The 27,136-nt window shown below is 41.0% G+C and overlaps 1 protein-coding gene across 1 annotated transcript in view; it reads left to right on the top strand.

Moving 5' to 3' along the window:
- The window catches only part of SEMA3E (semaphorin 3E), a 223,225-nt gene that overhangs the window by 177,261 nt on the left and 18,828 nt on the right, over positions 1–27,136 (top strand). Inside the window, exons 6-12 of the mRNA XM_020812095.3 lie at positions 8,371–8,490; positions 10,615–10,757; positions 14,701–14,815; positions 15,420–15,489; positions 18,737–18,881; positions 23,644–23,866; positions 26,102–26,193. Of these exons, the coding sequence (XP_020667754.2) occupies positions 8,371–8,490; positions 10,615–10,757; positions 14,701–14,815; positions 15,420–15,489; positions 18,737–18,881; positions 23,644–23,866; positions 26,102–26,193 (908 nt within the window). The remainder of the gene's footprint in view (positions 1–8,370; positions 8,491–10,614; positions 10,758–14,700; positions 14,816–15,419; positions 15,490–18,736; positions 18,882–23,643; positions 23,867–26,101; positions 26,194–27,136) is intronic.

Below are 27,136 nucleotides of genomic sequence, written 5' to 3'. Positions count from 1 at the left end.
TCCCTAACACTGTGCAACACTTTAAATAGCCCACTGGCTTTATAATAAACCATAGAAGTAGAGTCACAGATCAGCAGATGGCAAGCTCAAAGGAAGGGGGGGTCTGTGGATTGTGGCACAGATCAAATGACATTGGGTTGAGGGGCCAATGTGGACTCCGGCACCAAAAAATCTGCAGTCTTTGTACAATCCCCTAATCTGAATGGAACCATAAAATAGGCTATGAATCAAGCCACAGGAAAGCCAAATGTAATGAAGTTACAGTCTCAGAGGTTGTGACTGTGCATGGCTGCTCTGAATTAGATCAATCCACAGTTCTTCTAAAAGTCCATTCCTTATATTTCCATTTACACATATAAACCATACATTTTTAGTGCCCCCACCCACATACACATACAAACAAATTATGATGGTACCTAACAATGAGAAATCAATTAACTGTATTTAGTCTTCAGTGGGGAGGGTGGGGAGGAGTAGAAAATCATTGCTTTATATTGGCAAAACAGACAATAATAATTCTTAAGATGCCACAGCAACCACATAATAAAATCCAAATGGTATGGGGTTGCAAATGTGGAATCAATACAGTGCCCAAACTAAATGAAACTTGCTTCTGTTGTAGAATATTTCCAGTCTTTGTTGATAATTAATTTAAAGATTGGGGGGTGGGTGTCATTTGAGACAGCTTTTTATGCACAAAGGACCCAGGGATTTTATTTCATGGTTCCTTGCAGGATTTCTATCTTTTAATTGTTTTTGCAGTAGAAACAAAGTTAGCATCCATATACATGTTTTTCCATATACACTCCTTGTTGATGTACCATATTTTTCGCTCCATAAGACACAGTTTTTCCCCCCAAAAAGGGGGGAAGTGTGTGCATCTTATGGAGTGAATAATGGCTTCCCGCCACCACCATCACCACCACGCCGCCCTTCTCCTCCCCTTTCATGGCAGGGAGCACTTCCGGATGATGAGCTGGCTGGGGCGGAGTTTTTTTTTTAATTAGGTGTGTCTTATGTCAGATGCATGCTATAGAGCGAAAAATATGGTATAACCTCATGTTACACATCACTAACATTTTCCCCTGCATGTCAAGAGATGTTTATACTAGCTCTGCCCCTCGTCATTGGTTTCCTCACATGAAGGTGACATGTCTGAAGAGAGGACCTGACTGTATCTGTGGAGACGCTACACAGGAGCTTGAACATCGGATCACTGGAATTCTGGCTTGCATGGTCTGTCCTTCCAACTAGGTCTGTCCTTCACAGACCTGGAGGAGGAATAGACAACTTGTGATCAGGGAAGTGGCAGGCACCCATCTGAATTTTGGGCTGAGGCCCCCTCGCATACCAGTTCCCAAACACTGCATCTCAGTCTCACATCAGGAAATTGACAATGAAAAGTTGGAGCTAGAGTGCTCTCCTCCCCGCTTGTGTTGTACATATGCTGAAGATAAACCTGAATAGTTTGTTGGAGTTGCTCTGCACTTTTTTTTTACTAAAAAACTGGGATATAAATAATTTAATAGAGAACTATTGGACAAATAGCACACTATCTATGCATATTTCCTCAGCAAAAAAGGCCCACCTGTCCTCCGGCTTTATGCCTTCTACAGGTTTAATTTGCATTTTGAGCCTACATCTCTTTTATGACTGGAAGTGTTACTTTTGATTACATGTGTGTTCGATATGCCTTGCTTCACTACATTTAATTTTATAAGAAAACAATTATGCAGTAAGGAACCAATAACACAAATAAGGGGATTTCACCTGAAGTGGAAGAATGCAGAGATCTGGAAGAGGAAGGCGGAATTGGCAAAAAAACCCAGCTCTGCTGGCTCCCATTCATGGAATCCGTCACTGGATCAAATAATCCTTCCGTAACATTAGATACAACCCAAACTGTTTATAGAATTGAAATGTTGCCAATATTCTGCTTCCAATTATCTCCTCATAAATTATCATTCTTTTTAGACAGGATCCCAGTCAAAACTATAACCTTAGAGGGCTTGCTGATTTCCGTAGAAGAGCTGGGCACACACACCCACATTGTTCTCTGAAATCAGTGGGGATTTTGAAGCGTGTTAAGCCCTGACTGTGCCTATTGTCTTTAATGTGGTAGATGTAATTTAATATCTAAAGCACTAGTCTCATCAAACTTTCAGAAGCCTTGACTATTGACTGGGCTTGCTAGGGATTCTGGGAAATGGAGCCCTAAAACATCTAGGTCCCCATATTTGAGAAGCAGTGATCTAAAACAAACCCTTTCTGCTTCTAGCACAGTGGTTCTTAACCTTTGTTACGCGGATGTTTTTGAACTGCAACTCCCAGAAACCCCAGCCAGCACAGTTGGTGGTGAAAGCTTCTGGGAATTGCAGTCCAAAACCCCTGAGTAACCTAAGATTAAGAACCAGTGTTCTAGCAGAATGATTTTATTCTGGAGAGTATCTACAGGCTCTGTCCCATATAAGATATAAGTGATGGAACCAACAGTGACATTACCCAAGTACATGCACGGGGAGATTTCCTTTGGCAAAAGGGGGCCTTTGCATATCCAAAGTGGAAGTGTCTTCCCCCTCCCCCAAATGCTCAGGCCAAATTCCCTTATACCACAACAGAACGGAGGGACCATGCACATGCTGAGTTCTTTACGTCCTCTGCTGCTTGATGTGTGTGCTCTTCTTGAATACAGTGGAGCATGTGTTCTGCTTACTACCTACAATCTGATAAATGTCAGGTTGTGTGAATGCTAACAATTACAGGCATTTAAAAATAAGGGTGATTATTCATATTCACTGCCATATGTCATAAAAGTGGGGAAAGATATATCTGTTTCTCAATTTTGTTTAGTCGTTAAGTCATGTCTGACTTTTTTTTGATCCCATGGACCAGAGCATGCCATGCCCTCCTGTCTTCCACTGCCTCCCGGAGTTGGGTCAAATTCATGTTGGTAGCTTCGGTGACACTGTCCAAATATCTCGTTCTCTGGTATCCTCTTCTCCTCTTGCCTTCACACTTTCCCATCATCAGGGTCTTTTCCAGGGAGTTTTCTCTTCTCATTAGATGGCCAAAGTATTGGAGAATCAGCTTCAGGGTCTGTCCTTCCAGTGAGCACTCAGGGTTGATTTCCTTCAAAGCGGATAGGTTTGTTCTCCTTGCAGTCCAGGGGACAAGAGTCTCCTCCAGCACCACAATTCAAAAGCATCTATTCTTTGGCGGCTTCTAGGTACCACAAAATTAATCAGGAATTATGATCATTTACCTATGTGCATATCTATGTGCATTTGTGCATGGATACACATATTCTTATTTAACATTGAATGCCAGGAATGGGCAAAAAGGAGCCCTGGGGCTAGATGACGCCCTCCCAGTGGATTTTGTATTTCCTCCATACTCTCACAGTGTGGTCCTGTGGATAGAACGTTTGTTGGACTAGGACTCGAGAGAACCAGGTTCAAACTGTTAAATATCTCACATACCTTGATAATCCTACTGGGATTATTGTACATCAGATGCAACTTGATGGCTCATAATGCAAATATATTTTCCGAAAACAAAAAGTCTCCCCCAGCATTTTTTAAAAAATTCTGTTGCTGTACTTGGATGCCTTAAAGCTGCAGTGTTGTCCCTGCACTCTTTATTGTTTTTTAAAAACCTACATCACTGACATGAGGTACTGGCATAGAACATGTTTTGTCTCAGGATAATCCATTTGATTGTCCTGCCCCTAGTTTTTTGTTTGATCCCTGTTGGCCCAAATGTATACAAGGGCACTTCAGCATTCATGAGCAAGATTAGTCTTCATTCAGCTATTTTGTGAGAAGAGTTTTGCCTTTCAATCCACCATCACCCTCAATATTTTGTCTGCTTCAGTGAAATCTAAGGTTTACTCAAACCCACCTATATTTCCTTCATTTCCATTGGCCATATATTGGCTCCATGGCTGTCATACCTTAATAGCTGAGTTCACTATTGCTGCCAACTTTCATTCAAATGGTCCAAGACTGTGGGACAGAATTCTTTATGTTTGACTGTTGGTGTATGACTGTAATGGTGTTTTACGAAATGATGAATTCAATTTTCTTTTAATTGCAAGCAATAGCTAGCACAATGTGAGACTGCAGGTGTATGCACATACATGTCACATAAGGTGTTTTCAAGAACAATTTCCCATCCTTGACCTCCCATACCCCAGTTCCTGATACTTGCCCATTGGCAGCAGTCAGTTCAATACTGGCCTCAGTTCCCATCAATGAGGCTAGTGAAGTCTTCTTAATATACAAGCCCAGTCCAGGCCCAAACTTAGAGCCTTTTAATGAGGGTCATTAGAGGCAGCTGGCTGTAAGTGAGGGTTGGCCTCTCACTCTTCTTTTGCCTCTTCCTTCTCCATACCAGTCAGTCCCTCTGTGCAGGGGTGAGTGCCACAGATCCTACTGCCAGGCAGCTGTGGACACAGGAACCAGATGTGGCATTGGCGTGAGCTCCACTCCTCTTCCCCAGCCCCTGCCTCTCAACATGAGCACACAGGGCTAGGGAGCTGAAGTGGATGTAGTCCCTCATCTCCAGCTTGTGCCAAGGCTGAGGACTCCTGCCAGGGATTGCCCTTCAGTTGTCAGGTCAGTTCCACTACAAGAGGTCTCTTCCTTCTCTTCTGACCCCTCACCAGGCATGCTCCATCCTGAAGAAAAATCCCAGCCTTCCTCCTGGGCCACCTTTAATCCCACATTTGCCTCATGTGGTCCCAGGTGCCACTGATCACTTCCCTCCCTGTATACGCCTATGCCTCCCCCTTCCTCTTTCCAAGAGCAATGGCTCCATCCAGCTTTTCAAGGGTGCCTGGGAGAAGAGCAAATGGCCCACTCAAGGCACACATAGCAGTTCCCTCACAAGCATCAACATTTAGAGGGCACACAAATTGAGATGAAGTAACTGGTGAATGTTAGGAAAATAAATTCCATCATCATGAAGCCTTCCTCATTTCCCTGTTTCTGAAACCATACACTTTTTCTTTCTTATGTGGAGGGAGGGGGGGAACCACATTTTCCTTCTCCTTTTTCTGCACGTGAGCTTGGAATGAGTTGGAGACAATGGCACTTGCCTTTGGTGTCAAAATGGTCGGTTATAACTTTGGCATGAACTGAGTTTCTCCCTTTTTATGATCAGGTCGAATGTTTCGTTGAATGGAAATCTTTTTAAAACATTTGTGGATTGCATAATAAACAGAGCAAACTATGAGTTAAGATTAGTTAATTCAAGCAAGGACCTATCCCATAATGTCAGCCAACTAACCCAAGGTTCCAAACTGTCCTCCTTCAAGGAGGATGACTATCTAGCAACTATCTAGCAACGGAAGGCCTGAAGAGGAACAGTTCAAGAGTTATCTCCCTGTTTCTTTTCTCCTTCTTTCTTCCATGTGGCTCCACAAATCCTGCTTTTCTTTGGATTTATCTACTTCAACAAATCTCAGTTTCCCTCCGATCATGCTGATACCTTCGTTCTAGGTTTGGGTGGCCTGCTCTGGCTATGTACGTAAGGGCACTCCCCCTAATTGTTCCAATTAAGAAAGAGAGGGAATGATGCTTTGTAATCATTTGGCGTTTGGAGACTCCCCAGTTTTCATGCCTTCCCAAATGTTGAATTTTAGGGTTGTTTTTGAAAGCCCTGCTGTAGTTTGTTTACTGTTAATTTTCATTTGCTAGTACATTATTTCTGTTTCTTTGCCAGGGTTTTCAAAGCAATGCCATTCTCTATTAGTCAGAGCCTAAGGCAAAATTCCATATTGGCTGGCAAGAACCAATGAAGCTTGCCAGAGCTGCTGCACTTCTGTAAACTACTGACAATTGTTATTCAGAGTTATAAGACTGTTAATTCAAATACGTCACTTAAGCGGAAAGAAAATCTACACTTCTGAAAAAAATTGCCAGCAAAGGTTTCTGGCATTTCAGATCATATCAACATGATGACAATGATGAGTGGTCATGAAGTATTTTACCAGTGATAGTGAAATTTGTCAAATACGTTCCTTTTGCTTACAGGAAAGAATAAAGCCAAAAGGCTTTATTAAAAGAACAGTACCCTAAGAATTTCATTTCCAAAGGGAGTGGGTTTTTTTTCTGTCCTTTTTGTCAAGTAAAACTTGCTTTTTCTTTTGTGGAATGAGATTGCCATCTAGTGGCAAATACATGTAGGATACAGTTTATCACAGAAGTGAGTACACCCCTTTACATTTCATAAATATTTTAGTATATCTTTTCATGTGACAACACTGAAGAAATAGCTGCAGTGTAAAGCAGTGAATATACAGCTTGTATAACAGTGTAAATGTGCTATCTCCTCAAAATAACACAACACACAGCCATTAATGTCTAAACCGCTGGCAACAGGAGTACACCCCTGACAATGTCCAAATTGGGCACAAAGTGTCAATATTTTGTGTGGCCACCATTATTTTCCAGCACTGCCTTACAATCCTCTTGGGCATAGAGTTCACCAGAGCTTCACAGGATGCCACTGGTGTCCTCTTCCACTCCTCCATGACGACATCACAGAGCTGGTGGATATTAGAGACCTTGCGCACCTCCACTTTCCATTTCAATATGCCCCACAGATGCTTAATAGGGTTTAAGTCTGGAGACATGCTTGGCCAGTCCATCACCTTTACCTTCAGCTTCTTTAGCAAGGCAGTGGTCATTTTGGAGGTGTGTTTGGAGTTGTTATCATGTTGGAATAGTGCCCTGCGGCCCAGTCTTCAAAGGGAGGGGATCATGCTCTGCATCAGTATGTCACAGCACATGTTGGCATTCATGGTTCCCTCAATGAACTGTAGCTCCCCAGAGCTGGCAGCACTCATGCAGCCCCAGACCATGACACCCCCACCCCCATGCTTGACTGTAGACATGACATACTTGTCTTTGTACTCCTCACCTGGTTGCTACCACACATGCTTGACACCATCTGAACCAAATAAGTTTATCTTGGTCTCATTGGACTACAGGACATGGTTCCAGAAATTCATATCCTTATTCTGCTTGTCTGCAGCAAACCATATGCGGGCTTTCTTATGCATCATCCTTAGAAGAGGCTTCCTTCTGGGACAACAGCCCTGGAGACCAGTTTGATGCAGTGTATGATGTATGGTCTGAGCACTAACAGGCTGATCCCCTACCCCTTCAACCTCTGTAGCAATGCTGGCAGCACTTGTACATCTATTTCCCAAAGCCAACGAATATGACGCTGAGCACGGGCACTCATCTTCTTGGGTCAACCATGGCAAGGCCTGTTCTGGGCGGAACTTGTCCTGTTAAACCGCTATATGATCTTGGCAACCACGTTGCAGCTCACTTTCAGGGTTTGGGCAATCTTCTTATAGCCTGGGTCATGTTTATGTAGAGCAAAAATTCATTTTTTTTCCTGATCCTCAGATAGTCCATTACCCTGAGGTGTCATGTGGAACTTCAGTGACCAGTCTGAGAGAGTGAAAGCGATAACACCTGCTCCCCCTTCACACCTGAGACTTGTGACACTAACAGGTCTCATGACACCAAGGAAGGAAAACAGCTACTTGGGCCCCATTTGGACATTGTCACTTAGGGGTGTACTCACTTTTGTTGCCAGCGGTTTAGACATTAATGACTGTGTGTTGCGTTATTTTGAGGGAACGGCACATTTGCACTGTTATACAAGCTGTATACTCATTGCTTTACATTGTAGCCAAGTGTCATTTCTTCAGTGTTCTCACATGAAAAGATATATTAAAATATTTATGAAATGTGAGGGGGTGTACTCACTTCTGTGATATACTGTATGTGGAAAAGCAGATGGCAATGCAAAATCCCTTCTTAAATAGAGCAAGGGTAGTTTGCTACTTTAATTTGCCTATAACTTATTTAATTGGTGGTTTATATTTTGCATCCCAATCCTGTGTCCATTCATAATGTAAGTTTAGTCCTTCACTATGAGTTATTTCCATGTTTTAAGCGAGGTTTATACATAGAATAGAAACCAGTGGGCAAAGATGTTTCTGGAATACAGCTCTTTTGGCTTCAGGTTGAGGTCGGAATGCTGCCTATGGAAAGAGATATACGTATCTCCCAATAGAGGGCAATAAATCCTGTTATGGAGAAGTCTCAATAAAACCTTTCTTCCTGATGCACTAGGTTTCTGCTCACAGGAAAAGCTTTTTATTGGGGGAAGTGATGTGTGAAGGTTAGTGGCACAAGTGGTAGATGGCAGGGATGGCTGTACCCACTTAATTCAATTAGTCTGAATGAAAAGTAGATCTAATTATAAAGATACAAGTAGTCTGAGCCACAGAACAATGCACAAACATGGCAGTCTTATATACTTAGTATTGATGTGTCTGGCTTTCAGGTGGAGCATTGTTTGCTGGTCTCTACAGTGACTACTGGGGGAGAGATGCTGCGGTCTTCCGCACAATGGGCCGGCTGACACACATCCGGACTGAACCAGATGATGACCGTCTACTGAAAGGTACCAAGGGCTCCATAAGAAATTTTCAGAAAAAAACAATGTTCTTATATTTGCTTTGTTAGAGGATATATGATGTGAAGTTAAAAATGCTGTATCAACACGATGTGCTCATCCTATATTGGAGAGCCACATTTAAGCACTTGCTGTCTTTGATGACACTTGGAAACATTTTCCAAGCAGCATATTACATACATACCCTCGCAATTGCTCTCCTCTGATTTTGGAAGCTTAGGGTGAGGTTTGACTAGGTCTTGGATAAGAGTTCACTAGGCAAAACCAGAGACCTTTCAGACACAGTCATGATCGTCAGCAAATCATACCTGATGCACAAATGAACAGCACTTCTTCTTCATCCCAACTGGTGACAGGATGGAGACATAAGGAGTTTTAAGGTCAACATGTGGTTATATTTTCATGCCTTTCTCCTCCCCTGCCTAATGCCAGGATCCAGAGACCCCAAACATTTACACAGTCTCAGACCTCTGGATTTTGTCTATTGGTCCATGCAAGTGCCACTGCATTCTGTATGGCATGAATCGTATGATTCTTTGCTGAGAAGGCAGGATCAGGAATTCAAACAAGTTAAGCTGATTTGTACATGAATGCACATGTGTAATGCATGGATCACATTATTTTTCTCACATGGCCTAGGAGAGAACGGAAATGTGCACAACACCTCTCCTACTAGATCCCCAGCACCATAGATAATAATAACAACAATCAAAGTCATCATTCTCCATAATTCATTGAGGAACAGTCAATTCATAGCAATCTCAGGAATAAACCTCAAGTTCTGGTTTATCGTAGCCAAACTGAAGCTTTCAAATGGTTCTGATTTGATACCAAAGTGTCAAAATGCTGCTAACCTGTGCATCCCTTCATTAGCACAGCATTTAGCTCTGTCTCATGTTGCAAAATGAATCAAGCCCAATGGCTCTGAATCCTATTTTGGATAGAGCTGCAGATGGTTCCATTAGTTCCATGCCAAGATTCAGGCTAAAATAAATTAAAATAAGTGAGCCCCAGAGAGTAAGATTGGAAAGAGGTGTTCTTTTTTGGGTGTGTACACATATGCACGCACACACACTATTGATGTGTAAGTTGGAGCTACACAAATATTTTGAAAGCTGATCTTCTCCATATGTTCAGAGAAGATTCACTCACATGACACAGTTTCTAAAGTTTGTTTGCATGTCTCCCCAAAGATCTTAGTTTTTGCTTAGTGCATATAATGCTATGCAGTTCTCTTTCTGTTTCCTAGACGATTTATATAATGAGCATATGCATATTTGTACTTAAGGTAGTACTTTAGGGAAACAGGATTTAATTTAAAATTCATAAAACTGACCCAGTAATTCACAGAGATGAATTTTGTCAACTGCACTTCATCAAGACATCCTGTCAGTTCATCAGCATGCTTAGTTGGAAACTGAATTCTTATCAAAAATGAAACAAAATTATTAACCATCTGCACTGGCCAAATTCAATGGGTCCAGCTATTCCCAAGACAGAGGGGAGAAGTGGTAACTCTAATTCAGAGTCACAAACATGAATTCAAAGACCAACCATGAAAACTCCAACACTTGAAAACCCTGTGTGAATGATTTTATCAGTCATACTTTCCCCCCACATCTATTTACTTAAACATTGAGTTCTTGTTTTTTTTTAATGGCTCAGACAAAATTCTCAGTTAACGTTATCTATTCTAGAAGCCCAATCTAGGGGTAGGCTAGCAAAATCCCCCCAAACATTTCACACTATCTTCCTGGCCATGCTGGTGAGGGCTAACGAGATTTATAGTTCAAAACATCTGCAGAGACTGCTTCAGGTGTCCTGTTCAGAGCCTTAGACAATTTCCTAATCTCTTGAAAATTCTGCAAGCTAATTGTACACAGGAATTTCCACATCTGCATGCAGCTCAATGGTTTGAGCAACTCTGGTTGCAGAGTTCAGTTCCCTACTCTGCCTCCTTGACAGGGCTGGAGTTGATAATCCAGAGCGTCCTTTCCAACTCTGTGTTTCCAAGATTAATATTATTGTGTCATCATTGAATTTCTTTAGTAAATTTGATTCTTTCTTTCTTTCTCTCCCTTCCTTCCTTCCTTCCTTTTTCATCTGTTAAAGAACCCAAATTTGTCAGCTCTTTTATGGTTCCTGACAATGAAGACCCAGAAGATAATAAAGTGTATTTCTTCTTCACCGAGAAAGCTTTAGAGGCAGAAACAAGTGCTCACGCCATATATTCCAGGGTGGGGAGAGTGTGTGCGGTAAGAAATCCTTTATAATAACCATTTTATTTATAGTCTCTTACATCTTTTTGTTCTGTAGCTTTGGATAAATTGTGAAGACTAAAATAAGAGCAGCAACCCAAAACCAAGCCTGAATCCTGATTCTAACCCCAGATTCCATATCAAAGAATCAAACATGGACTGACATGGTGGGCAGTAGCCGTGGCCACCCACCTAACTATGGTTCTGGCATGGCTCAGATATGGATTTTAGAGCTTGTTCTATATAGAGTGGCATAAACTAAAACATGAAGGGAAACATAAAAGGAGTCAAGAGAACAAGGGATGGAAAGAAAACAGTGCCTTCGGCTGCATGCAAAATTTTGGTCTGCTCTTTATCTTAACTCTGAAATGCCTGCATTTTCAAATTTGTCTCAAAGGGTCTGTTCCAGGGAAATAAAATAATAAAACTTTACTATTGAGCAATAACAAAAAGAGAAATTGAAATGCTTTGTTTAGTTTGAGTGTGAGGTGATTTTAGCCCAGTATTAATTATATTCTTCTCAGAAGAATATTTGGTTTATTTTAATGGAACTTTCAAGCAAGTGTACCTGGATTTGCAGCTTTGCAGCCTCATTCTGTGCATGTTTACTGAAATGACAGTGCCATTGAGATTAAATGAGACCTACTTTGGGGTCAATGTGCTTTAGGATTGCAATTTTGGAGTCCAGGTATTAATTGAAGCCCTATTCAAGCAATCAGGGCGGGAATTCTAGCCACATCCCTTCCTATCATTATCTTTATATAAAGGAGGACAGTCTGAAGAGGGAACAGTCTGATACATAGAGAGCCTCTTCATGCAGTCGGGAACCCCACTTTTTCAAGATCTCTGATGCCATGGGAAGACCCACCCCCTCCCTGTGTAGCACAAGCTTTTCTTTTCAGGCAGTCCTCCCCATGAAAATGGCTAAATTTTTTGAAAACTTTTTTCTTTTTGGATCCTTGAATAGGTTCCTAGTGGAAAATATTTCTGGATAGACACACAAAACGTAAGGTTGTTGGTCTCATAAATCTGTCATTTTCCTGCATGGAGCTCAATGACATTGTACAAAGAATTCAGGGCAATAGATCTAACAGGCATAAAACAATCAGTGCACCTACATATTACTGCTCAGATTAAGATCTACAAATCCCTTTTCTTAATTGCACTATACTTCTGATGGTGGTTGTTGTTGTTGTTGTTGTTGTTGTTGTTGTTGTTGTTGTTGTTCTGGGATTAATCTGCTCAATTTAAGGGGCTGGCCATATGGTGTAGGACCTCAATATTTGGCAGAACTTCTCTCCCACAAAATAGCTACCTGTCCCACATGCTCCTCGTAGTCCTTGGTGTTAAGAATTATAACACTTAGGTAAAGGTAAAGGTTCCCCTTGACATGTAGTCCAGTCGTGTCCGACTCTAGGGGGCGGTGCTCATCCCTGTTTCCAAGCCGTAGAGCCAGCATTTGTCCATAGATAGTTTCCGTGGTCACGTGGCCAGCGCAACTAGACATGGAACACCGTTACCTTCCCACTGAGGTGGTACCTACTGTATTTATCTACTTGCATTTACATGCTTTCAAACTGCTAAGTTGGCAGGAGCTGGACAAGCGACGGGAGTTCACTCTGTCGCGTGGATTCGATCTTACAACTGCTTGGTCTTCTGACCTTGCAGCACAGAGGCTTCTGCGGTTTAACCCGCAGCGCCACCACATCCTATAAGACCTAAGGAGGCCGAAAAAGCCAGCATGAGGAACCAAGCTTTCTCAGCCATAGCTCCTTTCCTCTGAAACAAGCTTCCTGCAAAGCTTCTCCAGGTACCATCCCTCTCTGTTTCATGGCTGAATTACATGAAGCTGCCTTCTACTACGGTAAACATGTCCTGAGATGTTGAAATAGGTTTTAACTTGTGTATTTTTATTTAAAAGTAGTTTCAGTTAGTGACAGGGTTTCATTGTATTTGGTTGATTTTATTTTTATTTTTTATTTTTTGTATTTATTATATGATCTTAAGACTTAGAACTGCAGAGCTGGAAAGGACCCCATGGACTGAATCCAGCCCCTGTCAGGGAGGCGCAGTGGGGAATCGCAGTCCCAACCTCTGGCTCTGTGGCCAGATGCCCAAACCACTGAGCTATCCAGTAGTTCAATGTTGTTATGTTTTTATTGCATATTGTAAACCACACAGAGAGTGGTGTCAATAATGGCATAGTATAGAAATAAACATATAAATAAAATTATCTGTATTTAATCTGTATTTACCTCAAAAATGTTTTGAACTCTAAATACACTACACACAGACAGTATACTTCATTATGAGTTCAGTATAGTAATTGGACTCTGGAATAAACAAATTAATGGATGCTTCCTAATCTTACTGAGCTAATTCCAAGGTGATTAATAAAAGAAAGAATTTAGCTGGCTAGCATTTTTGGCTGATTTAGCTGCCAAAATGGAGTAATCATTTTAAAAAGATTAATAATATGAGTGGTTCAAACTAGCTATGGTCATGATTTTAATTAAAAAATATGTGCAGTTTTTAGAGCTGCAGTTTTTAGGACCACAGTTTTTAATGAAAATGTTGATAGTTCTCTGTTGATCAAATGGAATGTAATCCCTGGAATAGTGAAGCAGTTTATGTAAGTATGGTTTCAAAGTTGTTGACTTAGTGAAGAATAACAGACTGAGATGAGGGTAGTGGGTCCCTGGATACAGTATATGTTATAATTGCCTCTTGAAAAAGCTTCTTCTGGGGGCAATCTGCATAATGATTGTCATAATAAACAGAAAACCTCACCTTGCAGATCCATCTGATCATATGGAAGATCCCCAATCAGATACTGATGCTCCTGAAAGTGTTTGCTGGTTGTAGGGACTTGCAAACAGATGACATAAGCCATTCTGTAGAGTATGGCAGATCATTTAATGGGTTGTTGCAGAGGTGGTTTCAAGAAATCCCACTTGTTGATTCTAATGCACGAATCAGAACACAAATATGCTTAAGTTGAGGCATTGCTTCCAAGGAGCTGTTGCATCTGGGATCCATTATGGATGTAATGATAAGCATTGGGCCTCTGCTTTCTGTTCTCTATTTACCTTTCTCACCTCTGAAGAGGAGCTTTGTCATCTCCTCATGCCATGGGGAGATGTGATAGGTATTCCTGCATCAGGCAGATGAGATAGTTCTTCAAATATGGAAGAACAGGAGGCACTTCTGTTGCGCTTCTTGCCTCTTTTTCCCAGCCCAACTGTCCTGAAAACTAGAGGTTAGGAAAGAAATGCTAGTTGAAGTTATGGACCACGACCTTATTCAGGCAATTATTTTACAGTAATCCTGCTTTATCTTTAAAGACCTGAATCAACCTATGCTTTCATTTCAAAGATGTTTAGCTCAAACTTGATGATGATAGAAGAAATTGGTTAATGCAATATCCTTTAATTCTTTAAGCATCAACGGTAGCCCATTTCCTTTCTAACTGTTCAGATAACCGCAGTGTCAGTGGGAAGATTTATCATCATCTTAGAACTGCAGAGCTGGAAGGGACCCTATGGATGATGGAGTCCAGCCTCTCTCAAGGAGGCACAGCGGGGAATCACAGTCCCAACCTCTGGCTCCTCATCCAGATGTCTAAACCAATGAGCCATCCAGCCGTTCTAATACATGCGGCAAAATCTACAATTTCCTGTGTGACTCTTTGTTCCCCATAAGGCAAATGGTGGTTATGTTAAGGGGACAATTTTAACCAGGAAACCAGGCAAGCTGCTGTATGGGAAGGATTAAATCACTTCCCTCTCAGAATCATAGTCCTGGTTTAAATTTCCCATTCACTGGGTGCCATCAATGCTTTAAAGCAATGCCAAAGGCCCCGAGTGTGAGTCTCAGAAGACACAACATGTTTCTCTTGCCTGTAAGCTTAACATTTTCTTTCTTGTTCCTTCCTCTCCAGAATGATCTGGGTGGACAACGGATGCTGGTGAATAAATGGACCACTTTCCTCAAAACCAGATTGATCTGCTCCGTGCCAGGGAGGAATGGAATTGACACACATTTTGATGAATTAGGTGAGTTGCATGCTGCATAGGTTCAAGACATAGCCCATAACAACTTCAGGGTGTACAAGTAGCTTGTAACTCTAACACTATGGTGACTTTGTTCAGTTGGCTCAGATATTGCAATTGCCTTGGTTTATCATGTCAGGAACAAACTGCAGTGAGTAAGGAGCCTCCTCCTCCCCACCTCCTGCAAGCAGGAGAGTTTGCACCCATTTTGAAGATGGATACTTTGTCTAGCCCTTTTAAATGTGTCTGATCTTTACAATGATTTCTTTGAAATAAAGCAAATCCAGGTATTTTTGATATGAACCTGCCTTGTTTGAACAAACTGCAGATGAAATTAACTACAATATAGGATTAAGATGCAAAAAGAGAAGGATGTTAATCAAAACAAGAAGAAAAGGCCCTGGATCTTCTCAGAAACCTAGCAAAGACCCAAAGGAGTGATAAGCCAGCATTTTCCATGATGTCAATACTGGCCCTCCATTGCAGTAATATGCCTTCAGAGTGCAAAACTGGGTAGCATAGGCTCTAAAGCCACTAAAGCCCTTCTTCTTCAGAAAGAACGAATTCTTAAATAATATTTAAACATCATCATGTTTCTTCTTTGCAGAAGATGTATTTTTGCTCCAGACTCGGGATAACAAAAACCCAGTGATATTTGGACTCTTCAACACTACGAGGTAAGCAGTTAAGATGCTGGATTCCATTTGATGAAAGATGGAGATTAGAGATGGGGACGAATATAAAAATGGATTGCTTTTTCCGACGAATATAGCCAATTCATTAAATATTTGTTGATCCGTATTTGTGCGTTCCAGAGACCCCCACAATTACAAAGGGATGAATATTTACCCATTTTTATTCATCCTTCGTATTAAAAAACAGCAAACACCATTCTGCCTACAACGGAGCTTCTTATGTCTTTCCCCAACATGACTGCGAACTTTGGTGAAGATTGGATATCAGACACTCCAGTTGTTCACCCACAAATTGGGTCCCCCCAGGAGAGTTTACCACATGGCACAGAAGCCCATTCTGCCTACCAGCCGCCTATCAACTGATCAGAAGCAGAAAGGCAACCACCACCCCACACAGCCACCCAGTACCACAGCCTACTCCCACCCCCTTCCTTTCCCTACTTTAGGCCCCATGCCACCCCACACCCACCATCACCCTCTTACCTGCTGCCAAGGTCTGGCCTTGGAGCCACACATGTAAAAAGGGAATCCAGGCTGCCCTTTGCAAAGATGGCAGCTGCAGCTTCCCTACCCTAAACGAAGCCACAGCCACCACCTTTGCAAAGGGCAGCCAGTCTCTCTTTTTACCCCCTTGGCTGCAAAGGCCTGATGGAGACCTCGGCAGCAGCTATTAAGGTAAGGGGGTGTCAGTGGGAGTGGGGTGGGAAAGGAAGTGGGTGTGCGGGCAGGCTTTTGGGATGGCTGGCTGTGTGTGGGGTGGCTGCCTATCAACTTCTGATCAGCTGATAGGTGGCTGGTAGACAGAATGGGCTTCTGTGCCATCTGGTAAACTCTTCCGGGGGAACCCAATTTGTGGGTGAACAACTGGAATGTCCGATATCCAATCTTCACCAAAGTTGGCAGACATGTTGAAGAAAGACACAGGAAGCTCTGTTGTGATTCTGGAGTTTCTAAGTACCTGGGAGGAGGTTTCCTGGGGGGATGTCTTTATGACTATATAACTCGGGGGTCTGTGATTCAATGTTTGTTTGTTTGTTTGTTTGTTTGTTTGTTTGTTTGTTTGTTTGTTTGTTTGTTTGTTTGTTTGTTTGTTTGTTTATTTATTTATTTATTTATTTATTTATTTATTTATTTATTTATTTATTTATTGGATTTTTACCCAGCCCCTCTAGACCATGTCTACTCGGGGCGGCTTACATAGATAGAACAGAACAATATAAAATATATAAAATTATAAAGTTACTATTACAATTGAACAATTAATTTGAAGAAGATTACCAAGATGGCATGGCATAAAAGGGGAGAAAAATAAGAAAGACTTAATTGGCTGGAGGGCCAATTGAATGTTCACCAAACATTCAGGAGTTGTAGAAAACCATCTGAGGAAGCCTCCCTGCACATTTTGTGTCTCTAGATGGTTGGGGGCAAGTGTTACAGCAATTTAAAGTGCACATGAATCAACAGATTGATCCATCAATTCGTTGAGGAATATTCATATATTCATATTCGTTAATACCTTGACGAATAACAGATTAAAAAACACATTTTTTTTATTTGTCCCCATCTCTAATGGAGATTATTCAAGGAGTCTGATTTTCCGGAAATCATAGTAGTAAATCCAGCAGTTTAGCCAAATTGTAACTTTTCAGGAAAATCAATTGATACAGTAGACCAGGACAGAACTTTGTGTGTAGGAGAAAATAGCTATAATTGCCTGTTTTGCTTTTCTTTGTATGCAGAATCCTCCTGATCCAATCTTTTGAAATGCAGAAACCTAAAGGCCAGGAAAAATCTGGTTCATTGATAAGGACAGTGTTGACTGGTTGAAATGATATCTCCTATAGGAGATAAGGCACAGATGTTTGATACGACCCTAGAGAGTTGAAAATCTCTTACTCTGAATTTTATTGCATTACTTTGAATTCCACCTTATGCCTTCTTCTCTTGCTACTTTCATATTGAAGGCAATAATTTGTTTTATTCTTTCTGCATTGAAACTTTAAATACATTTTTCTAATCTACACATTCAGGCACTTTACCTGATTTACTCATGTCTCTGCAAGTTTTTCCAATTTTATGATTTTAAAATATATGCACTGTTTTGTGTCCACATTATTTCTCTGGCATGCCCCCGTATGGCTTGAAAATGTGTGAATTATCGAGGCAACATGCCTTGTAACACAACAGCAAGCAAAATTCTCTTCCGTGCCTCCTTGACAGGGGCTGGACTCGATGACTCCGCAGTTCTATGATGATGATGATATCCTTGTATGAGCCTAGCTGAAGTTGTACTTAGATTCCTAGGATTAAATCTTATTGAAGCCAACGGGAGATGTTGTTCCCCGCAACTGTTCTTGAATGGAATTGTTGAAACAATCAATGCATGTTTGCAAAATGATGCAAAGTAATGCTGCTATTTGCCAAACATGTACAGTTCAGTGGGACTGACTGTTTTGTATATGGATTTTTAGAACTGCATTTTTATAATCCTAAGTAATTTAACATTTTACTGCTGAAGCCAGTTTAGAAACTCCAATTATTTCTCAAATGCCAGCCAAGATTCTTATACTTTTTTCTTCTGCATCCTTTTAAATATGCAACCACGTGTTCTTTTCTTCTTTTTTCTTCAAATTTTACAAGTATTTATATAAGTTATTTTGGATATTTCACAAATACGCAGTTTTGTATGCATGTTTCTCTAATTTTAGCATATGCTAAACTATAAATTTTTTATGCACTTTAATATCCATAAAGACCATCAAGTATTTTTGTATAAATGCTGGCATCTTTAAGAGTTCAGCAAAATTTAGAAAAGTACAAAAAATGGATAACCATCAGTGAATACTAATCCTTCTTTTAGTACAAAAGTGTAAATCAGACCAGCCTCCTAAAAATCCCTATTCATATGCAATCCCTCTCCCTATCCAAATGTGATAATATCTTTGAATTAAAACATGTATGCAGACAGATGTGTTGGCAATTAAGGCTGAATACATACATGTCCATTCACATACAAGGTGGTTTTCTTTTCTTTTTTTTCTGTGACATGGCCTGTATGAATGACTAAATTCTTTATTTGTTTATTTGCTTATTTATTTACCATATTTATATCCTACCTTTCTCCCAATGGGGGAATTCACTGTATCTCTCCCAGTGAAGGGACTCAGCTGCCTAGTTATGTCCCATCTGTAAATCTTTGCTTAACACTTTCTTGGTTTCTGTTTTGCAGCAACATATTTCGAGGGTATGCTATATGTGTCTATCATATGGCTAGTATTCGAGCAGCTTTCAATGGACCATATGCTCATAAAGAAGGGCCTGAGTACCACTGGTCTGTGTATGAAGGGAAAGTACCATACCCAAGACCTGGATCGGTATGTAGAAGAAGGCTGTGGTTTAATGATTGTTGTGTAAACAGCTTGCTTTATTGCTTTCTCTTAAAACAGGCAAATTATGATGGAAGCAGATTTCTTATCATTGGAAATTGATTGTGAAGCCAAGTGTGATCCCTCTCAGTGGAGCTTCCAGTGACGAGAAGCTTGTCTGAGAGATGCATATGCCTTAATCCAAAAAGAGGATACATGTGGGGAATATAGCTGATGCAGTTGCTCATTCACTGCTTCATCACCTTGCTCTTCAGTGCTTCATTGTTCTGTCTGGACTGGCTTATGATGTATATGAACATGTTACCTGCCCAACCAGGAGTCCTAGGTGTATGACTAGAAATTAATTGGCCAATGGATCTACGCATAGAAGCTTGTGTCTCACAGTGAAGACATTGCATAAATCTTTTCCCACTCTATCCTCTAGCTGACTTAATGCTGGGCTTTTGTTGTAATGTTTTAAAGGACTTCCCAGCCAGAAATGTGTAGGTAGACTTACTAGATAAAGGAATTTGACTTATGTACTCTCCTTTGCCAATTCCTGGATTTGTTTATTTGGCCTACATTCTTAGTCCCAAAGATGTGCACAGACTATTTAGGAGTAGTACTGCTCTGTCACTTATTTGGTTTAGAACCTGCCTCCTTGTGAAGAAGAAAAACTGGATTTAAATTGGCACTAAACCTGGCATTTACATCTACACACTTGATTCTAAACCCCAACAACATTTTGTGCTAAATCTTTAGCAGAGCTTGGCAGAGCTTCCACTGTGACTGTTGGCATCTCTCTAATCAGTCCAATTAATTGTTTGATTCCCCCATGACACTGTTGAAAAGCAGCAATACAAAGCTACCCGAATGCCCACCCAAGAGTGTTGAAGGCACAATTGCCCTTGAAGACAGAGCTATTGTCTTATTTAAAAAAGAAAGAAAGAAAGAAATGGTTTTCTTTTAAATGCAGCTAAATTATGTTCTCAAATCTTGCTCAGAGTTGGAAATCTTCATCCGGCCTTGGCTGAGCTGTTTCATTGACTGTGGCGGTGCATGAAAAACCAGACATTTTAGCTTCTGCTGAAACCCACATGCTTGGCCTTTGATGACAAGCAGCTGGTGGAAATTCCACTGCTGGCTGATTAGAAAACACACTTCAAAACCAGCCCAGAGCGAATAGTTCTGGGTAGCCAAGCCCCAAGAAAAGGAAAATAAACACTGCCCCATTTGACAAGTGCAGGAGTTTATTAGTGTCAATTACCGCCCTGCCACAAGTTGAGCCTGAATGTTTCCAGTAAACATAAAGGGTATTTTATTTCACATTATTGATTGAAAATCCCATTTAAATGGGTAGAGCCTGCTACTGTGGTTGTGCCTGAGATGTTTCTTAAAACCACATTGTTTCCAAGAGCTGTGGAGGAAATAAATGATTACTAAAATATTTCTAGCAAAATCCTAAATGATTCTAATAAAAGAGCACGAGGCCAGTTTTGAATTGAGGAATTCATGTTGAGTTAGGGAATGTTATCTATGATTTTCATCAAAAGATTTTAAACTTTCATTTTGGGAATTTTAAAACCCTTTGATGAATGTGAGAGGCATATTCCTAAACTTTTGGGCTTTAAAATGCTGTAGAAGTCCTCATCCCAACATTAATCTTCTGAAAAGGGTTCCTCAATATCCTCTGCGCAATTAGAAACAAATCTCAGTGAATAAATCCCAGGTTTTCCCCTGTATGTAGTATATCTTTTTTACTGTTTGTGCTCACTGAGGTATTCGATTCCTGGCTCCAACCCCATTAAAACAATAAACAAAAAATATCCATCAGATTTGTTTAAGAAAACAGCCCCATTCAGGCAATACAAAAGTCAGTGTTGTGAACCTGCATGGGGATGTGAACATCCCCCTCATGCTTCCAGCACCCGCGTTCTTGCTCATGTGTAGCACAATGAAAGCATGGCTAAGCCTTCCTGCTAACCATGTCCCCAGTGTTCGCTAAAGCTTGAGTGGCGCTTATGCCAAATAAAATGAAGGCCTATAAGCTCAGTAACAGATGAGTCTGAACGTTTATAACTTTTTTTTCTTCCTTTCCCCTGCATCACTAACATCAGCTACTTCTGAGGGCATCATATTGAATTTAAGTGTCTGACATACCTGTAAAAAGGGGAACTGGTCACAGCAAGTAGATACCACATATAGGTTTTCTCCATTTACTGAAGTGTTTCCTTCTCATAGATAGGCTGACTGAAGAGTTGCTCATTGGAGTAAGGATGTAAAAATATTGCAAAAAAAAAATCCTCACTCTCATCAGTCTGGGCTTCTCACTGTTGAAAGAATCTCTGAGGAGAGAACAAAGCCTTTTTCGTATTCCCTAACCTCTGGCATAAAAATGGGAAATTGTATGTGAGAGAGAGAGGAGGAGAGGGAGGGAGAGAGGAATGATATTTTGTGCAAAAAAATTGGTGATATACATTATAAAAACTTGTCACTCTGCAAGGTTTATTCACATATCTGCAGAACTGTTCAACTTAAATAATTCAAACAGCTTTTCCATCTTTATGCTGTTTAGTAAATGTGAGAGGCATATTGCATTGATGAAGGGTCACTGAGAGTAATGTTCCACTTAAAGTCTAGCAGTTATCTAATCAAAAGGTGTTGCCTTTTTTGTGTTCTGTCCTGCAACGTTCGTGCCAACAGTGAAATGTATTGTGTTATGGGGTCGGGTAAACCTGAGCGGAGAAATACTGTTCAACTGAAAGTAATTTTCTCAATACTTTCTACAAAGGCCAAGGTCCCAATGCTGTCCTAATGATTAACCATTTAAAAGGTTACTCAGTTGGTGCCTACCTGTAGTTTGCACAACTCCTTGCTTATATTCATCCAGCAATCTACACATTAGGCACAGTGATTTCCTTGTGGCAATGATTTCTATATTTCAACTTGCCTCAAGTACAGAATATGAAAATATCATGATCCAGACTCCCCACTAGAGATGGGAACTTACCATCGGTGCTTTGGCACAGATTGGTGGATCGGGCCCACAAGTGTTGCCCAAGCAGATTCAATGCCCCACCTCCTCCCATGGGCATCCTCTCAGAAATAGCACCACAGGCTTCTCTGCTCTGCTCCTCTTCTCAGTGGACAGCCGTGGGAGGAGAAGGGCGGCAGAATTCAAGGTGTCCACGCAACACCTGTGGGCCTGATCCACCAAACTGCCAAACCATGGTACGTGCCCCTTCCCCATGTGACAAAACTCACCTGGTGACCTTGGGCCACTCACTGTTTCTCAGCCTGATTGGCCCAACAGTGCTGTTGTAAGGATACAGTCAGAGCAAAAAGAGATATGTATACTACTCTTGAGGAGAGGGTGGGATATAAATGTAACTAATACATACAGCAAAATGAAAGTTTTGTTACACCAAATGTAAGGGCTGTAGATTTGTTTGTTTTGTATTTGTTTTTCAAAACGCCACACTTTTTTGTTACTGCTGCTGCTGAAAAAAAAACCTGGTCCTGTGTAGGAGCAAATCATCTCTCAGTGGGTGACAATTATTTTTGACACACCAAAGCGCTCCTCTTTGTCAAGGATGAGAAAATCTGAGAGTGTTCACATCCTTACCTCCTACGCACTCTGATCTATTTGTGTTGCAAAAGGATGTTGTCGTGATCCCACGTGGCCCCTGGTTGTTTCACCAAACTAAGAGCTCACACTACATGTCTTTCAGCTGCCACTAGTTGATTACATCAACATTATTTATTATTAATAATAGAAGTCCAGGCAATGGGTCATTTTTAAAAGAACCAAACAGAAATGGTTTATTGTTACAGAGGATTATAGTTCCAGCAATGTTGTTAACTCTTAACAAACATCCTCCTTCATCCACTCTCAGGTGCCACTCTCCCACTCAATCTCCAAAACCCTTCAACACTAAAACTCTCAGTCTCCTCCACTAACGCCCCCTCCTCCTGCTGAGTCTCTTATATCTCATGACTCCGCCCCTCCATTACTCCCATTGGTCTATACGGATATCATATTAATATTTATGACCTGAGTGGCCACCCCAGACATCTTAGAAACTCCCTAACTAAAATAAGCCAAATTTGGCCTGTTAAATAAAATCTACATACTATATGCATTACACAACGACTATGGCAAAGCTGGTATTAAACTTTCCCTTTGACCTGAAATAACAGCACAAACTGTAAGTGGAGAAATTGGCCAAATAAAGCTGTGAGGGGGTGAGTGGGGAGCAAAATATCTTGCAAACGGCTGGGTATCTTTTGTTAAAATTTCAGCTCCTATTGCTAAGCAGTTTCCTATCCTTAGTATAATACTCGCATTCCATCAAGTTGGTATTGACTTTTGGCAACCATTTGCAGGGTTTTTCATTAAAGAATACTCAGAAGTGGTTACCATTCTGGGGGCATCCAGGGACTGTGCAGCTTGCCCAAAGTCATGCAGGCTGGCTTTTCTCCCTGGAAGCATAGTGGAGGATTGAACTCCCAACCTCTGCAGCCAAGATACCCAAACCAATGAACTATATGCTTACTGCCTCAAACTGGGCACACACTCTCCTCAAACCTAAATCCCCTGCTTCTCCAGTACAATGCATTAAATCTTCTGGAAAGAAAGTAGAAATCCCTGGCTCCAGAGTTCCAGGTTAAAGTGGTGGGATACAATTCATTCATCTCTGCATTGTTTTCTTTTCAAACAAACTACCTATCACCATATTGGACATCTCTTTCCCTCTTCTGTGTTTGACAGTGTGCCAGCAAAGTGAACGGAGGCCTGCATGGCAGCACCAAAGACTACCCAGATGAAGCAATCCGTTTTGCTAGAAGCCACCCACTGATGTATCAGCCTGTTCGGCCTGTTCATAAGAAACCAGTTCTTGTGAAGACAGATGGGAAATACAAGCTCAAACAAATAGCAGTTGACAGAGTAGAAGCAGAAGATGGACAATATGATGTCTTGTTTATTGGAACAGGTAAATGAAACAGAAAAAAGAGGGTGGTGTTTTGGATTTTTTCTTTTAAGCACTTGGTTTTCCATCCTCTCCACCCTCATTCAGCTTCTGGTGAAGATGCTGGGCCGTCTTTCAGCCCTGGCTGCCTTTAGACCTTCAATGATGCTGCCCCCCATTTGATACACACGTTCTGATTTTCCCCCAGACAATGTTCCCTTACTGTTCTCTTCCCAGCATCCTCTAGACTTCCATAAACCATGAGGTGAAGACAAAGTCAGCCTCTCAGGAGCATTCTTGTGGTACCCACACCCATCAGAGTCCCCAGTACATCCCATATTGGGATGTACTGGGGACTCTGATGGGTGTGGGTATATATTTCCCAATGGGAAGAATGACTCTCAGAAGCATTTGGTACTTCCATGAGATACAGTGGATGGTTGTATCCCCAAGACTGCCAGCCACTGCACACACACCCAATCAAAATAGTATTTCTGGTGCCATTTTGTTTTTATTGTTTGTAGGCCATTTTATGACTTGGTGCAACCAGTGGCAGGCAGCAGGGGTAAACTCTCCCCCAGCCCACTAAAAGAACCAAACCCCGTCCTAGACAGTAGATGATTATAACCTGGTAGTGAAGCTAACATTCTTTGAACATGTTACTCTGTGGTGGGCAAGAACAGATATCTACTCTCTTTGCAAGGAACTAGTTCACTCCCGCCATGTTCACTCTCATTACTTCCATGCCTTACCCCCAGATTATTGCTCCTGGGCCACCTCCATAACAATGCTTCTTTGTATTAATGGGTTAAATTTACCAAGGATGTTTTTGGGTCAATGCTGCTGTTTTCATTTCCCTCTTCCACCTCCCCACCTGTGCCACACTTAAAAAACAGTTGCAGGCTGTGGGAAGTTCAGTGATATAGGCTGTGGTATGTGGTTCAGATTTATTGCATGCTGTGAGATGTGAGGGCACAGAATGGTATAAACGCTTACAGGATCACTTTAGTATCCAATTACTTCAAAAAAACCTAGTTCATCACTCTTTGCTATGGTACAGTGCTCTCCTCTTCAGGCCTGTTGTTTGGAAGGAGCCTTCTAAATTGGATCATTTTCTCAGTTTGAAGATTTATTGCAAAGATATATCTAGTGCTGGTACAGGGCCGTTGCTGGGTTTTCTATCGCTAGAGTTTGGAAATGTTAACCTCTGCGTCACTTCTAGGACTGGACGTCTGTAAAAGAACTTTGGCTTAAAACCACCCTGCCAGCAGAAATCATTTCAGGTTCATTGTCACTGTCTTCTTATCCCTAGTCATGCATTTCGCTGGGCTTTCTTCCCAGGGTTGTGGTCACTCTGCAACCCAGAAACAGGCATATTTCTCTCTCTCTCTCTTTCTTGAGGCTATATAAGCAACAGGGGTTGCTTATAAGGGGTAAGGAGCCATACTGGACTTCTTTCCTGTTTTAGCAAATGTAGACACTTATATCCAGCATCCAAGGTGCAAGCTGGCCATTCTAGTCCTTAGTTAAGCAACTCTTTTCTGTGTCTTCATTGAATGACTGATGATACATTACTAAAAAGGAGTAACAGAAAAGAAGACAAAGGAATATCTTTTTGGCATAAAATTGCATATGTTATTTTATATCTGCCAAAGTTAGGAATGGTTTTTATAACTTACATAGAATCACAATGCCCATTGAGTCTGTTTCCAGATATCCACTGTGGTCTGTCATCCTTGAAACAGGAAATGTGACCACTCTGTTTCATCAGCATCATTTATACAGCACTCAAATATGCTTATAGGAACAACTGCTGTATCTGGCCAGCATATTTGAGTGCTAGGCTTTGAACTGAGAAGGCCAGTCACATAGTCTACTCTGCAGGGCTGCTGTGAGGAGAAATTAGGACTGAGAGAATCTGGAATATCACACTATGCTCCTTAGAAGGAGGACAGGATAAAAAATGTAACTAATAATGATGCAGAGCTTAAATACAATCAAAGCAGCTAACTATTAACAGACAGACAGGCACATGCATGCACACACACACACACACACACACACAGAGAGAGAGAGAGAGAGAACTTCTTTGGCATCTTATGTCATTTATGTGTTCCCACTTCCTCTTTTCTACTAGATGGCAGGTATATTTTTCTTACTTTTTTACAAGCATCAGGCTCTTTTTTAAAACTGTCCTTTGGTGACTGATGAACAAAAATTGTTAGCAATATTAAGTTTTCTGTTTTTTGTTGTTTACAGATAATGGGATTGTACTGAAAGTCATTACAATTTACAACCAAGACACAGAATCAATGGAAGAAGTGATTCTTGAGGAGCTGCAAGTGTTCAAAGTAGGGCTTTCCCCCTGTCTGTCTTATCAAACCAGTTTTCCACAAAATTGGGGCTTCTTAAAACTCACTGAGATTAATAGACTTTGAGTAGCCTTGATGTTATACAGGTTCACAGCCATGAACAAATTTTGCAAGACTTTGGAAAGCTACTTAAATAGCTTCTAGAAATGGTTTTCTCAATAAGAAAAAGAAAACCCACAAAAAACTGGTATGGATAATAGAGGAGGATACAGGAACTTCCATAATACAGTATCTGTAATTTTTGTAATGTAAGGGCTAGAATCCTTTTTACATTTTCACAGTGCAAACCAGAAATCACATAACTGGCATACACAATTGTGCTGTCTGTTGGTCACATGCTAGGATGCACCCTGTTGTATGCTCAGTTGTACTCCATTGTGTGATGAGACACACAGCAGATGTTGAGAAAAGTACAAAACCTGCTTGGTTGATCTCTTTTACACAGGTGTATTTTGCAATAGATTTTTGACCATGATTTAATTAACGGCTATGTATAAAGTCAGACAAAGAAAAGCTCATGCAGATCATGGTCTTGTGAGTTGATATGGGAAATGTGGGATATTCCCATTTCTCCATACTTGCTACTTTATTTAATTTGAACTCTTCTGGTCAGTCATAAATCCTATTTTGTATGGTTGAGTTTTGGGCTATGAAAATAATGACTGGTCTTAGAAAGTCAGACTCGACTATTTTCCATTAGGCTTTGATGATCAATCCTTTCCAAGTCTCAACTTTTCCAGAGTTTAATACTCTTTTCACTGGATTTTATCTCTCCAAGGATCCACATGGATAATTATCCTTATCTGTTAGTGGTATCTCTGATTACCTATAGCTCCATTTCCTGTGGTCCTCAACTAATGGGAACCTGTTGCTGACCAAAGGTTTTTACATATGGAAGATTAAATCATCTGTTTAAACCATC

This window comes from Pogona vitticeps, chromosome 5, assembly GCF_051106095.1.
Source record: "Pogona vitticeps strain Pit_001003342236 chromosome 5, PviZW2.1, whole genome shotgun sequence".
Classification (NCBI taxonomy): Eukaryota; Metazoa; Chordata; class Lepidosauria; order Squamata; family Agamidae; genus Pogona; species Pogona vitticeps.
The sequence above is the reverse complement of the archived record's forward strand: the minus strand, read 5'-3'. Positions and strand labels throughout refer to the sequence as shown.